This window comes from Narcine bancroftii, chromosome 5 (assembly GCF_036971445.1).
Source record: "Narcine bancroftii isolate sNarBan1 chromosome 5, sNarBan1.hap1, whole genome shotgun sequence".
NCBI classification, from domain to species: Eukaryota; Metazoa; Chordata; class Chondrichthyes; order Torpediniformes; family Narcinidae; genus Narcine; species Narcine bancroftii.
Window position 1 is genome coordinate 247,543,309 of NC_091473.1, and position 13,261 is coordinate 247,556,569.

At 45.7% G+C, this 13,261-nt stretch overlaps 1 protein-coding gene across 2 annotated transcripts in view; it reads left to right on the top strand.

Moving 5' to 3' along the window:
* Positions 1-13,261, top strand: part of nuak2 (NUAK family, SNF1-like kinase, 2) — a 45,524-nt gene that overhangs the window by 12,336 nt on the left and 19,927 nt on the right. For both annotated transcript variants that reach the window (XM_069941988.1, XM_069941989.1), the window contains exon 2: positions 7,426-7,546. In XM_069941988.1, coding sequence (XP_069798089.1) covers positions 7,426-7,546 — 121 coding nt within the window. The remainder of the gene's footprint in view (positions 1-7,425; positions 7,547-13,261) is intronic.

Consider the following 13,261-nt stretch of genomic DNA (forward strand, 5'->3'; position numbering starts at 1 on the left):
GGTTTACCAGTGCTCTATTCTCTAGTATTGAAGAATGAGAGGAGACCTACAGGGTGGATAGAGGGTTACGTTTCACCAGAGGTCACAGTCTCAGACCAAAGACTAGACCATTCAGGACCGAAATGGGGGGAAACCTCCTCCCTCAGATGATGCGAGTCTTCGGGATTCTTTACCCCTGCGCCCTTTGGAGGTTCTGTCATTGTGCATGTGAGATTAAAAGATTTCTGGCTATCCCAAGGATATGGGCCCTGGCCGGACAATGGCAGATCAGCCATGCATCTGATGAATGGTGGAGCAGACTCAAAGGGCCTGTTGGTCTCTTCCTGCTTCTAAACCACGTGTTCTATTCAGAGGCTGGAAGGAAAACACAAGGTGATGATCCAGCGTGGCAAGTTTTGAGTGAGATGTTAATTCGGGGTCACGTTTCGACTCTTGAGTTGATGCAAAGATGGCACACAACATTTCTTGGTCACCTCGGATCCATGGACCAATGTCACTAAAACTTTTAAATGGCATTTAACTTGCTGATTCTGTGAGGGTTGATGACCACGTTGACTGTTGGGAATTGTAACCATGACTAAATTTCAGAAGCCACTTCACTAAGCGCTTTGAATGCACTTGATAAATCGTCAAAAATAGCTATCACTTTCCTCAATCCTTGCATGCAGAGAGCAAGTTTTTTTAAAAAAAAAACAAGAGACCTGGAGGATAGTAGACTAAAGCTTGGGGAGACGTTGGCTGCACTGAGAGGAAAATGGGCAAGGAAGGAACGTGGCAGCCAGCAACAGAAAAGTGAGAAAGGGTAACGAAATGTTCAGCCGGTCAGGCAGCGTCTGTGCAGGGCAGAATCATGAATGTTTTGGTCCTGAAGAAAGGTAATCTCCCTGCCATTTACACTGTTTCCTTTTCAACGATGCTGTCTGATCCATTGAGTATTTCATGCTCTTCCTTATGTTTATTTCCATTTCCCAGCATCCACCCTATTTTGGTTTTTATCACCTCAGAAAAACCACGGGGGAAACGGTTAAACAATATGTCTGAGGACTTTTGCTATATTTTACAATTGATGACTTTTTTCTGGCACCTTGCCTTTTCCCCACATTTATCCTCCACTTCACTTGCATAAACTATAGTTATTCTACTTTTTGTTCTTCCCTGTACAGATGGTTGCTTTACCTTTTTTGTTAACAAACCTTTCCTCACTTTGTGGCCTTCAATAAGTAACGTCACACATCATTGCACGAATGCATCCCCTGTGCAAGCAGATTCCTTGAAATTTACTGAGAAGAAGAGCCACGTGGGTCAGCTGCCGTTCAGCCTGAGCTCCACAATGCCCCACCCCCCCCCCCAATCCCTCTCCCTTGCTTAACAACGCTGTCCTCCTTCATCTCAGTCAGACGCACACGACCCGATTCAGAATTCTCTCTGAGGGATGACTGGTGATGATGGATGCTGTCTCCTGCAGTGAGCTGTTAAGCATTGACAGTTTTCGTTTTGCTCAGCTGAATCAGTATTGGAAACAAAAGATGCGGTCCAAGAAGGCAGAGGCTGCCTTTTGTGTGCCTGTCCAGCGTCTCCCAAGGAGAAGGGGTGCTGAAAGACATTGTTCTTGAAACTCAATGAGTGGCCAGTTATCAGGGGTTAAAATAAACAAAATGCTTTTATTTCTTAAGCTTTCTGCTCATTAAATTGTACTGGGCGAGAACCGGAGATGGTGGAAGGGAAATCTACAAAGATGTTTCCAGCTTTGAAAAATGGTACCTGTGAGGAAAGATAGGCTAGGGCCACGGAGTGGAGGGGAGATGTACCTGAGGCGTACGCAAGATCGACTTGGTGAGGGGCTAGAGTTGAACTGACATTGACACCGTGGACCGAACGGACTCCTGTTTTGGAAATGTTCATGTGTCTCAAGTCAGGTGAAGGGTCAAGAATAGTCTCAGTGAGGCTGAACTTCCATCTGTGGTTTCACTGCTCTCATTACTAATGTTTTTCATTTGATTTTCTTGAATTTAGCTGTGGTGGAATATAGCATTGCATGTACACTGTACTGACTGGCCCACCTCCGACTCTGTAACTCCTCCCTGTAAGATTCCTCAATAAAGGCTGATCTGCCCTTGTCTCCTCCCTTCGTACCAGCCTTGCAACTGGGTCAGCAGCACGTGAAGACTTGCCTGAGTTTTAGGTTATTAAAGCCTTTAATCACTTGCTTCGAGTCTGCTTGTGGTTATTGATCGCACTGCATTAGCTTTCCAGCTGTTGTGGTGGGATTTGGATTCGGGATCTCCCAGATCAATAGATTAATCCCTTGTACCAGCTACTCCTTGAAGGAGGAACCTCTGCAGTACTAATTGGTGTTGAATCCAGAGAGTTAGGTTGATCAAGACCCCAGGGGACAAAAGCCCAAAGTTTACAATTTTAAGTTAAATTTAGACATGCAGCACGGTAACAGGCCATTTTGGCCCATGAGTCTGTGCAGCCCAATTTACATCCTCTGTACATTTTGAACGGTAGGAGAACACCAGAGCCCCTGGAGAAAACCCACGCAGTCATGAGGAGAACGTACAAACTCCTTTCAGGCAGTGCGGGATTCGAACCCACGGTCCGGTCCCGATCGCTGGTGCTTTTAAGCTGCTAACCGCTATGTCAAAAGTTAGAGGAAACTATTCCGGATGACTGACTGCAACGATTCTCTGCCCTGGGTAGGGGAAATCCAGACTCAAACACGTGCCCTGGGAGTAACCACACCTCTCGCTCAACACACACTTCATTGGCCAAAACCAGGTTGGTTAAATGCCAAGTGACCTAGCATAAGGTAGACAATCTCACTTCATGGTAAACAGGGTTCAGAGTTCAAATTAAAATGCTGGTGTATTCTGATTTGTAAAAATACAAGCAATTTATCATTTCAAAGCATCAATTTTTTCTTCACAGATGACCCGTTTTCCTAGCAATTACATTTCTTTTTAAACTAGATTTTTGCATACTGAGCCTGCCTGAGTCCAGCCTGTCATAGAGAAGTTCAAGGATTCTTTTATTGTCTTGTAATAATACATAAAAATGTAATAAACATGATACTCTTTGACTTTGAGAGTCACCATTAGTATTGCTCTGTGCCCCTAACAATAAGAGAAAGAGAGTGCTCAGAGATACCGAGTGTCTGGATTCACCTCCAGCACTCTCACAGCTTCTGCAGCTGTTCAAACCATTGGTAGCCCAATCTACAGGTCCAAACTTCCAATATGATCAGGAAGTCTTTTGCACCCAAGGCTCTTCTTGAACCACTGTTCCGATACCTGGTTCCCAGGAGCCAGTCTCCAGCCTGTAGCCCGCGCGAGTCCTTGGGCCACAAGTTGCCAACCGCCTGCAGCATTTGAGCCCCTCGCTCAACTGCTGGTGTGGTCAACTTCCCTGTGGGGTCATCTCCCGTGCCTTTCCTTCTTAACGGATGACATTCTCCCCATTTCTGGTGCCCTGCATCAGTCGGCTGGTAACTCTTCGTGGCCCACTGTCCAGCAAAGTTACTGACATCAAGATAATAGGATTTAAATAAAAGCCATTGTGAGCTTCTTCAAGAGGCCAATTAAAGCCTGTAGGGAGCCATTAGCTTCAGGACTGAGCAGCAGGACCCTGAGGAGCAATGCTGTGTCTCTGCTCCCCGCTCTCCTGTATCCACACCAGTGACTGCGCTGCCATTGCAGCAGGCTCTGGCAGCACTGCTTATATTTTTACAACACAGAAACAGGCCCTTTGGCCCACATTACCTGTGCTGGCCAGGCCATGGTTTAATCTGCAAATCTGCCGGCACGTTGTCTCTCTCCCTCAATCCTCTGCCCGTTGGCATGTGCCTCTAAATGCCTCTTAATCATTGCTATTGCATCTGCTTCCACCACCTCCCCAGTAGCTCATTTCCAGGCATCTGCTGCTCTGTGAGAGGTTGGGGGGGTGGGGGGGGGGGGAAGGAATTTGCTTCATAAATCTCCTTTAAACTTTCACCTTATCACCTTGACCTCTGGTGTGGCATTTGCACCATGGGAATAAAGACACTTTATGGGCTTCTGAGGCTCGAGAAATAGAGACCTGATGTGTGAGGGTTGGAAAGTGACCTTGGTTTTCCCAGTTTGCTCAATGTTCACTAATCTGCACTGTTCCTGATTTGGCAGAGCTCTGTTTTGTTTTCACCGGGCTCTCTGTTGCCCTTCCCTTCTATCCCCCTGTCACTCCCACCATCCAGTCCAACTCTGCTCCAATATTGGATATAATTCTCACTTTAATTAATCCGCCACAACTTTGCTGTGATCATAACAGCCTGGAATATAAGCTCTGTTATTTCCTCCTGAAATCCCTGCCTCCCCACTTTCCCTCCTTGCAGATAACCCTTAAATCCTTCCTCCTTAACCAGGCTTTTGGTAATTCTTCCCTAAAAATGTGTTGTGGAAGCAGGTTTTGCTTGATAACTGCAGTTGTTGAAGCGCCTTGGAATGAAGTCACTGTCTGTCATCACAGGAGCTGGGCTTTAGGGGATGAGAGTCACATGCCAGTCACTGTCTGCACTCAGACCAATTGGCAAACTTGCGTCTATTTGCACTGAAACTCTTGCAAACAAAAACAACCCAGCTGACTGCCTTCATGTAAAAGGGCGTCACGGATTTGCGCCAAATTCTAATCGCAATTCCAAATGTCGCCTTCCTTCTGTTGCCAAGGCGACGAGGAACAATAGCGTTGAATTAGGTTTTGTTTTGCGTGCAGTTTCAGGACTGTTGTAGTCTCGGCTCCTTTCCCAGGAGACTCGTTTCAGTTCTGCAGGAATTCCCGCCCCGAGCTTCGCCCCAATGAAAAGGTTTGCATAATAGCCCGTGACCTCGGACAGATGCAGAGATGGCTCTGGAGTAGAGGGGCTGACGGGCTGTCAGTTTGGGTCAAATACATGGAGTTTGATTTTTTAAAAAAAATAATTTAACATTCTGAAGTGGATGGGCAGGAGGTCCCCTACATCGAGTGCAATGGGATTGGTAAAGTTCACTAGTGTATGAATATGCAAGAAACAGTTCTAAACTCCTGCATTGGTCTCTATTCATAAGGACAGTTAGCACTCTGAAGCTCTCCTAGCCCCATTCATTTACAAAAACACTAAATGCCCTTTTAGCTGTTTTTTTTCCCCCGCAGATATAATTGTTAAAGGAAGGGCAAGTATCGGCAACCTGTAGTTTCATCATCTGTCTACACAGTGTTGATTGTAGAGTAAATACACTGGGCAACACAGTTTTTTCCCCCAAAAGGTTTGCTTCCTGAAAACAAATTGGGGATTATGATGGACAACTTCAAGCTGAACACAAAGATAATTTCAGATTTGATGTGTCACATAGGAATATTAAATAAACTTTTATTGAATTTAGCATGTTTAATAGCATAATGTGCAGAATCTTTGTCCAGTGATATTGGCCATGTTCCCCTTCAAATGGATCCCTGGGATTCATGGAGAAGGCAAACAACATCTTGGTTTGTCACCCACCAAAGTGTTCAAGAAGCAGAATCTTTGTCCAGTGATATTGGCCATGTTCCCCTTCATAATAGTTCCCTGGGATTCATGGAGAAGGCAAACAGCATCTTGGTTTCTCACCCTGATTCGAGGACAGTGCTCTCTCACTACAGCTCTCCTTCAGTGTTCCATTTACTTGGCTGCAATCTAGCTTCAACACCATGAAGAACCAGGATAAAGAAAAGGCTTTCTACCCTGCCCTATCAAGCCCCTCCTAGTTGTGTTTGTTAAATGATCGAATTAAATCTGAAACAGGTCGAAGTATTAGCCAGCCAGACGGCATCCGTCAGGAGAGAAGAAACTGTGGACATTTCAGGTAGATGACTTTTGAGGTTTGAAATTCTGAAATCTGTCGCTGCCTCTTCTATTTTTCAAATGTTACTTGGATCAGAGACAGAAACCATTTCAGGAAGTTGAATCTGGCATCCATTCGATTCTCCAAGGTGCTGAGGATGACTCTTAGTGAACATGTCATGTGACTGTAAATTTAAAAAAAAACATTTTAGCTGCACGAGCTGTGATCTTTGTCAAGCGTAGACGAGGCTTCAATATTGTATAAATAAAAGCTGCAGATTATGGAGACCCATCAGTGAAAACCTGTCGCAAAGAGAGCAAGAAAATTTCATTATGGCAGGTGTGGATTAGTTCTGTTGACGTTTGTGGAAGCAATTTTTTTCCTCTCTTACTGGATCTGAAGTGTTTTTCCAGCTTTTATTTCCTGGTTTCCTGTGTATTGTTTGACCTTGCCATGATGCAGATTGAGTTGCAGTCTTAAGGACACTGGCCTGAAACATGATCTCTGCTCCTCTTTCCACAGATACTGCCTAACCTGCTGCGTTGTTTCCAGAATTTTCATTTTCTATTTCAGAAAATAAAACTTTCTTGTCAACAGTACTTTGCATTAATAAAGTGTCATTAATATCTTAGAACTGTTTAAATCACTTTACAGGCACATAATGAGGTAATAAAATTGACATTGGTAATGGAAGGAGATGTTGTATGGATATTGATGATAATCATGGAGTTTTCATCACATACAAGTACATGTGTTCAAAATTCTTACTTGCTGCAGCCAAACAGTTACTTTAAATATAAAATTAACAAACTACTCTGCAGAAAGACTCTAAGGATAAAAAGATAATATTCACAATTACATTGGTTCAATAAAAATGATTTTTTTGTGTGTGGTGTTGGAGTATACGATTAGGGTAGTAAGAGGAAGATCAAGAGCTTGATGGATGTTTTGGAGGAAAATATAAGATAATTGAACCTAGAATTGCTGGGCATCAGGCTTTTGTACCTTCTTCTGGAAAGATAACAACAAGAAGAGGTTGTGACCAGGGTGATGGGGGTCCTTTATGATGTTGGCTTCCTTCTTGAGGCACAGCTTTGCATAAATGTCTCCAATGGATGGAAGGTCGGAGCCTGTGATGGACTTAGCTCGGTTTGCAACCTTCTGAGTTCCATTCCTCTTGATACCCACTTGTTCTAATCTTGCATTGGCGTTCATTTTGGACCACTTCTAAGGTGAGGCTCTGAACTGCAGGGAGCAGAAACCTCACCCACAACTGCCTGTCAAAGGTACTTTCAGCTATTATCAATGTTCTCTGGCAATATCTTGCTCAAAGTGGAGTGTGTTTGATAGAAGGAGGGGCAGGTTAGAGAGTTTAGGAGTTTAGCAATGATATTTTGGAGCTTGGCTAGATGTACACAAATTGAATATTTAAAAACCTGCAGAGGTTTTGGAGGGTTGGTGGACTAGAGGAAATTACTCAGCTGGAAGAAAGGTAGAGTCCAAGGAGGGATGTAACCTTGGCAGTTTTAAAATTGTGTAAATTCACTGTTGATTTCTCGGTTGATTTCAAAAGATTCTGTTCCTCTTCCTGCAGGTGGCTATTAAGTCAATCCGCAAGGACAAGATCAAGGATGAACAGGACCTGGTGCATATCCGCCGGGAGATTGAGATAATGTCATCACTCAATCACCCACACATCATTAACATCTACGAAGGTAGGCCTGGGCTTGGTGTCTTCAGCTTTCTCATTAATAGGGCAGCTTGAGGAGAATTTTAAATCCCAAGATGATTTTTTTTAATTGTCTATTGAACTCCCATAAAGCAGTGGCATTTCTGCCATCACTGTTGTCGCTTGGCATTCTTAAATTATAATCCGAATTTAATGTCATGAACATGTCTCAAAATCTGTTATTTTGTGGCAGCGTCACAGGGCAAACATTTATATAAACCACCTTACAAAATAAATAAAAATTATTCAAGAAAAACTCAACGTAAGGCAGTGTCTGTGGTTCATGGTTAATTCAGGAATCTGATGGCAGAGGGGGAGAGGCTGTCCTCATACCACTGAGTGCTCATCTTTAGGCTCCTGTGTCATTTTTCCTGATGGTAGCAGACTGAAGAGGGCATGGCCTGTACGGTGGGTGACCTTGAGGATAGAGGCTGCTTTCTTAAGACGATTCCTCTTGTTGATATCCTCAATAGAGTGAAGACTGGTGCTCTCTGTTGCAGGTTGACCTAACAACCCTCTGGAGTTTTTTCTTGTCCTGAGTGTTGGCACCTCTGTGTAACAGTGATGCTCTCCACAGAACACCCATAGAAATTTTCGAGACTCTTTGGCGACGTATCGAATCTCCTCAAACTACATCCACTGGCGGGCCGCCTTTGTAATTGCATTGACGTGGAGGCTCCAGGAGAGATTTCAGGTTTCCATGCTTTGAAAAGGAATTTGTGCCCAGACCTCCTCCAGTTTTCTTCACTGGATTGGAAGCATCCCTGAGGGATGAAGATGATGATCGGGCAAGACGACTGGGAGTTGTTTTCTCCTGCATCTAAAGAAGTCATTATCTCTTCAGATATCTTTCCAATGAGCTGCTAATAAGAAACATCTGCTCTCCTTGCTGGATACGAAAGTAGTAATGGCATTATTTTAAAATTTTCCCAGTGTTCTGGCCAATTTTTATACCTCAGCCAACATTGAGAAACGGATCATCTTGTCATGAAAATAATGATGTTTTTGGAGGTTTATCTGTCCACAAATTGTATGCCATATTTCATGCAGTGACACAAAGTGCTTAATTGACTGTAAGGTTTCTTTGAGATGCACTGACGTTCTGAAAGGAGTTGAACCACCAGTGTCCAACCTTTCACCATCAGAAGGCAAATGTCTGTTTCAAATCCCTCCTCTTAACTTTGACCTGTTGGTGTCCTATACTTGCACCGTTGTGGGAGTAGGCAGTGTCCGGCTCTTAATTTGATTACCTCCCGACTGTAGATTGGCCAGCGTGAAGCCCCTCTCCCCAGGTTGCGACCATCAGTCAGTAGGTACACAGTATACGTAGTGGTTCGTCCAGATTGGAATCTCTTCGCTTTCATTCTTTGGCTTGGCTTCGCGGACAAAGATTTATGGAGGGGTAATGTCCACGTCAGCTGCAGGCTTGCTTGTGGCTGACAAGTCCGAGGCGGGACAGGCAGACCCCTATCCAAAGCGCGTTGCAATTTCTACTCCACTTCCGCCTTCCATTTGACCTTTGGCAATTCTATGCCTTCTTAAAGAGCTGCAGTAGTACAAACTGAAGAAAGCAAAACGTTTATTTTCTTCTCCCCCCACATCCCCTCCCAAAAACAGCAGCTTCGGGCCAAAAATACTTGTGCAGTGAGGAGCTCATTGGCTGCCGAAGGTTCACCTGTAATTTTAGACAGTCTGCGTGTGCGTGAGCAATAGCCCACGGTGGGGGGGGGGGGGGGGGGGGGGGGGGGGGGGGGGGGGGGGGGGAGATGGATCTGGTTTGTGTAAAGCGCACAGCTGTCTCCAATAGTTCCAATAACTCTTTTGGCAGCCTTCCCATACTTGATCTTTGAATAAAAATGTTGTACTTTTTTTTTAAAGCTTTTAAATGGGTTGTAAAGCACACAGCACTGCTTGATTTATGAAGTGCCTCCTGAATCTCCTTAGCAAATAGCCCTCATTGTGGGAGCTGTTGGAAGCACTAGTGGTAGTATTTGTGAATGTACAGGGCCACCCTATTTGCCCCTGTATCCTGGCTGCAGTGTTCTGGGGGGGTGGGGGGGGGGGCGGGAATGGCTTCATCCTCAGTCGAGTTCCCTTGCAATCCAAGGCCTCAGCTGAATTGACTGTTCCTTTAGTAAAGTGGTACCTACCCTTTCTCTTTCCACTCATGTACCACCTTAAGTAATCTGTTACCACAGAGCACCTATGGTATTCAATGCCATAGGTGCTCTGGTTTGTAAGGGATTACTTAAGATGGTATGTGAGTGGAAAGAGAGAGGCTGAGAACCGCTGCTCCAGAACCTGTGGCCCAGTCCCAGATGAAATTGACCACTATTTTTCCCTTCCTTTCCTCCATAGTTCCTTTTCCTTTTTTTTTTGCAGGTGCGCACATAAAGGCATCGGATAAACATTTGGGATGGTGGGGCTTGGGGTAGGTAAATTGCAGTTGCTCCCCGCAGTCAAGTTTCTACTTGCTTCCTTATCAAGTTAAGAGCCGTGCCTTAGACAAACATTGCCCGAAGTGTCCGATCTGTTGATAAATGGCACTGAGTAGATACATAACTGAGAACATCATGGTCGAAAAAAAAAAGCATTTAAACACGTTAAAGTACTCTCACTGCTGGATGTGGCAACAAGACAACCAGCGAAGACAGTGATGGATGCGTGTTGAGTTGGCTGTATCATGACGAACTCCACTAAAGAGAGTGCCCTGAATGCATTTCCTTGTTACTCTTGAGTGCTTTGTGTTGCTGTATAATGAGAGATCGCGCTTGGCATGAGATCAAGACTCGATCCTCTTTCTCTCTCTCTCTCTCTCTCTCATTCCTCCCCCCCTCCCCCCCTCCCCCCCTCCCCCCTCTCCCCCTCTCCCCCCCTCCCCCCCCTCCCCCCCCTCCCCCCCCTCCCCCCCCTCCCCCCCTCCCCCCCCTCCCCCCCCCTCCCCCCCCTCCCCCCCCTCCCCCCCCCCCTCTCCCCCCTCTCCCCCCTCTCCCCCCCTCTCCCCCCCCCTCTCCCCCCCTCTCCCCCCCTCTCCCCCCCCTCTCCCCCCCCTCTCCCCCCCTCTCCCCCCCCTCTCCCCCCCCTCTCCCCCCCTCTCCCCCCCTCTCCCCCCCTCTCCCCCCCCTCTCCCCCCCCTCTCCCCCCCCTCTCCCCCCCCTCTTCCCCCCCTCTTCCCCCCCTCTCCCCCCCCTCTCCCCCCTCTCCCCCCCTCCCCCCCTCTCCCCCCCTCTCCCCCCCCTCTCCCCCCCTCTCCCCCCCTCTCCCCCCCTCCCCCCCCTCTCCCCCCCTCTCCCCCCCTCTCCCCCCCTCTCCCCCCTCTCCCCCCTCTCCCCCCCTCTCCCCCCCTCTCTCTCCCTCCCTCTCTCCCTCCCTCTCTCTCTCTCCCTCTCTCTCTCTCCTCTCCCTCTCTCTCTCTCCCTCTCTCTCTCTCCCTCTCTCTCTCTCCCTCTCTCTCTCTCCCTCTCTATCACGGGAAATTCCACAAACCTAATGTTTGTTTGGTGTTTTAACAAAAGCCTGGCCAAGAGGAAATTGCTGACCTTCTCCAAGGTTGGAGTGTTTTGTGAATTTTCACATTCTTTCTTGCTAGTATGCATTCCTTTGTTCATTACCCCGCCAATCGCATTGGGCTCCTATTGTTGCCATTACTTCATTGGATGGAAATGAGGAAAGTTTCCATTTGTTTGGGTAATGTCCTCTTTCTCTGCTCCTTGTTGTAAACAAGCCGTGCTCGCCCCACGTCTGGCACTCGTGCCTTCGTGGGTTTTATTTTGTTCCCTCCCTCCATTTCCTCTTTCTCAGGTGCCCATTATCAAGAAGAACCATAAACCAGCAATGTTGACCAGTCTCCGGCACCACAGCACTATCTCCAAAGTAGGATCTCCAACAGTAAATTACAAGAACTTTGTCTCAGTAAGTTTTAACAACTTCAATATATCCTAGAGTGCCTCACTCCCAATTAAGTCTCTCTATATTACCACAGTAATGTAGAAATGCAGCAACCAGTTTTCCCACACAAGCAAAAAAAAAATGCTGGAGAAACTCAGCAGGTCAAACAGTGTCCTTTTATGTAGCAAAGATAAATTAACATACCAACATTTCAGGTTTGAACCTTTCATTAAGGTGTTTTAAAAAAGATGTAGACAGATGCCCGAACAAAATGTTGGGGGTGGGGGGGGAGCACAGTCCCAAAGGCAGGAGGTAATAGGTGGATAAGGGAACAAAGAGGGGTGGGGGGGATGGTTCTCTGATTGGAGAGAGAAGAGGGTGGAGACCTAGAGGAAGGAAGTGCTTGCTTGATTGGATGCAAAAGAATCTCTTGTCTCATCATTTGGAAGTAGAGTGGGTCAGACTTCCCATTGCCCTGATCAAGTGGTGTCAAATGGGTTGATGTCACCCAGTGTGATAACTCGTGGTGTCACAGACCTCTTCCTGTACCAGACCATACAGAATCCTAAGTAATTTTTTTTTGTACTAAATGCAACTCGTAAATCACAAATACTAATGACCACAATATTATAGCTAAAGCACCAGAAAATTTGACAAAAGCAGCAAGAATAGAAATACCAGCAGCACGAAAACAACAGTGCGTGCTTGTAGCGCGTGCAGATAAAACCACATGATTTGAACCATCGCTGTAATTGGATAATAATGACATCTGACCAGAGCGCATTAGAAGGTTCAACAAGTAAATTAGCATCGAGTTTTAGCCTTGTAGGTATATTGATACATGTAAGCTGGGCTTACGGAAAATGATTTTGTTGTTATAACAAACTACACGGATATTTTTATTAAAAAAATAATAAATTCCTGCTGAAACACTGCACAAAAATTTTATAGACTGTCATTTTGGTGTCATCCCCTATAATGGTATCACCCAGTGCGGTCTACACCCAGCTAGTGACGCCGGTGCTCTGATCGATATTATTCCTCGGAGAGGAAATTTCTTGCTTGTTCTCACTTTATTGTTTGCAGGGGCTTGCTATGCATACGTTGGCAGCCGAGTTTCCAACATTACAACAATGATGGCACTCTTTTTGAAATACCCAACAGCTTTGACTGTAAATCCCATTGGGAAGGTCAAAAAGTGAACTGTAGAAATGGAAGTAATTTTCCAGGATCAGATGGTTCAAAATAAGATCATTTATTTTGGTGATGTAGGTTGAGGACTCAGTGATGATCCAATCCTCCACCCTTTCCCCCCCACCACTGTGCCCAGTCTTACTGGCCATTCTTCAGTTTTGTGATATTTGTCTGCTTCATAAATTGAAGGCCAAGGTTTAAAATCTACTCTCCATGAAAGAATGACCAGGGAGAATATAAGATTGGGGGAAGGGGTTGGTATGTGGTAACTTTTAATTCCTTTTGCAAAGGAACATCTGGATTTGTTCAGCTCATATTGAACTGCAAATGTGTCCGGAACAAATTCCTCCAGTTCTGAGGGGTTTAGTGGATCTGAAAGCTGGCAGATCTATCTGGAACAGAGCTCATTTTGTGTCCCATAAAGTTGCTTCCCATGACTTCCATGAAAGTGAGGGAGATGGTGAGGTACAACTGCCAAAGCTGATGTATTCCAGGTAAATAAAGGTTTCAAAGGGAAACGAATGGAGTTTACTGCTTGAGGACTGTCAGTATCCACAATGCACCATCCATATCCCCTCCCCTCCAGCGCAGTCATCTGAGAAAGTTTTCAGGATTCCCA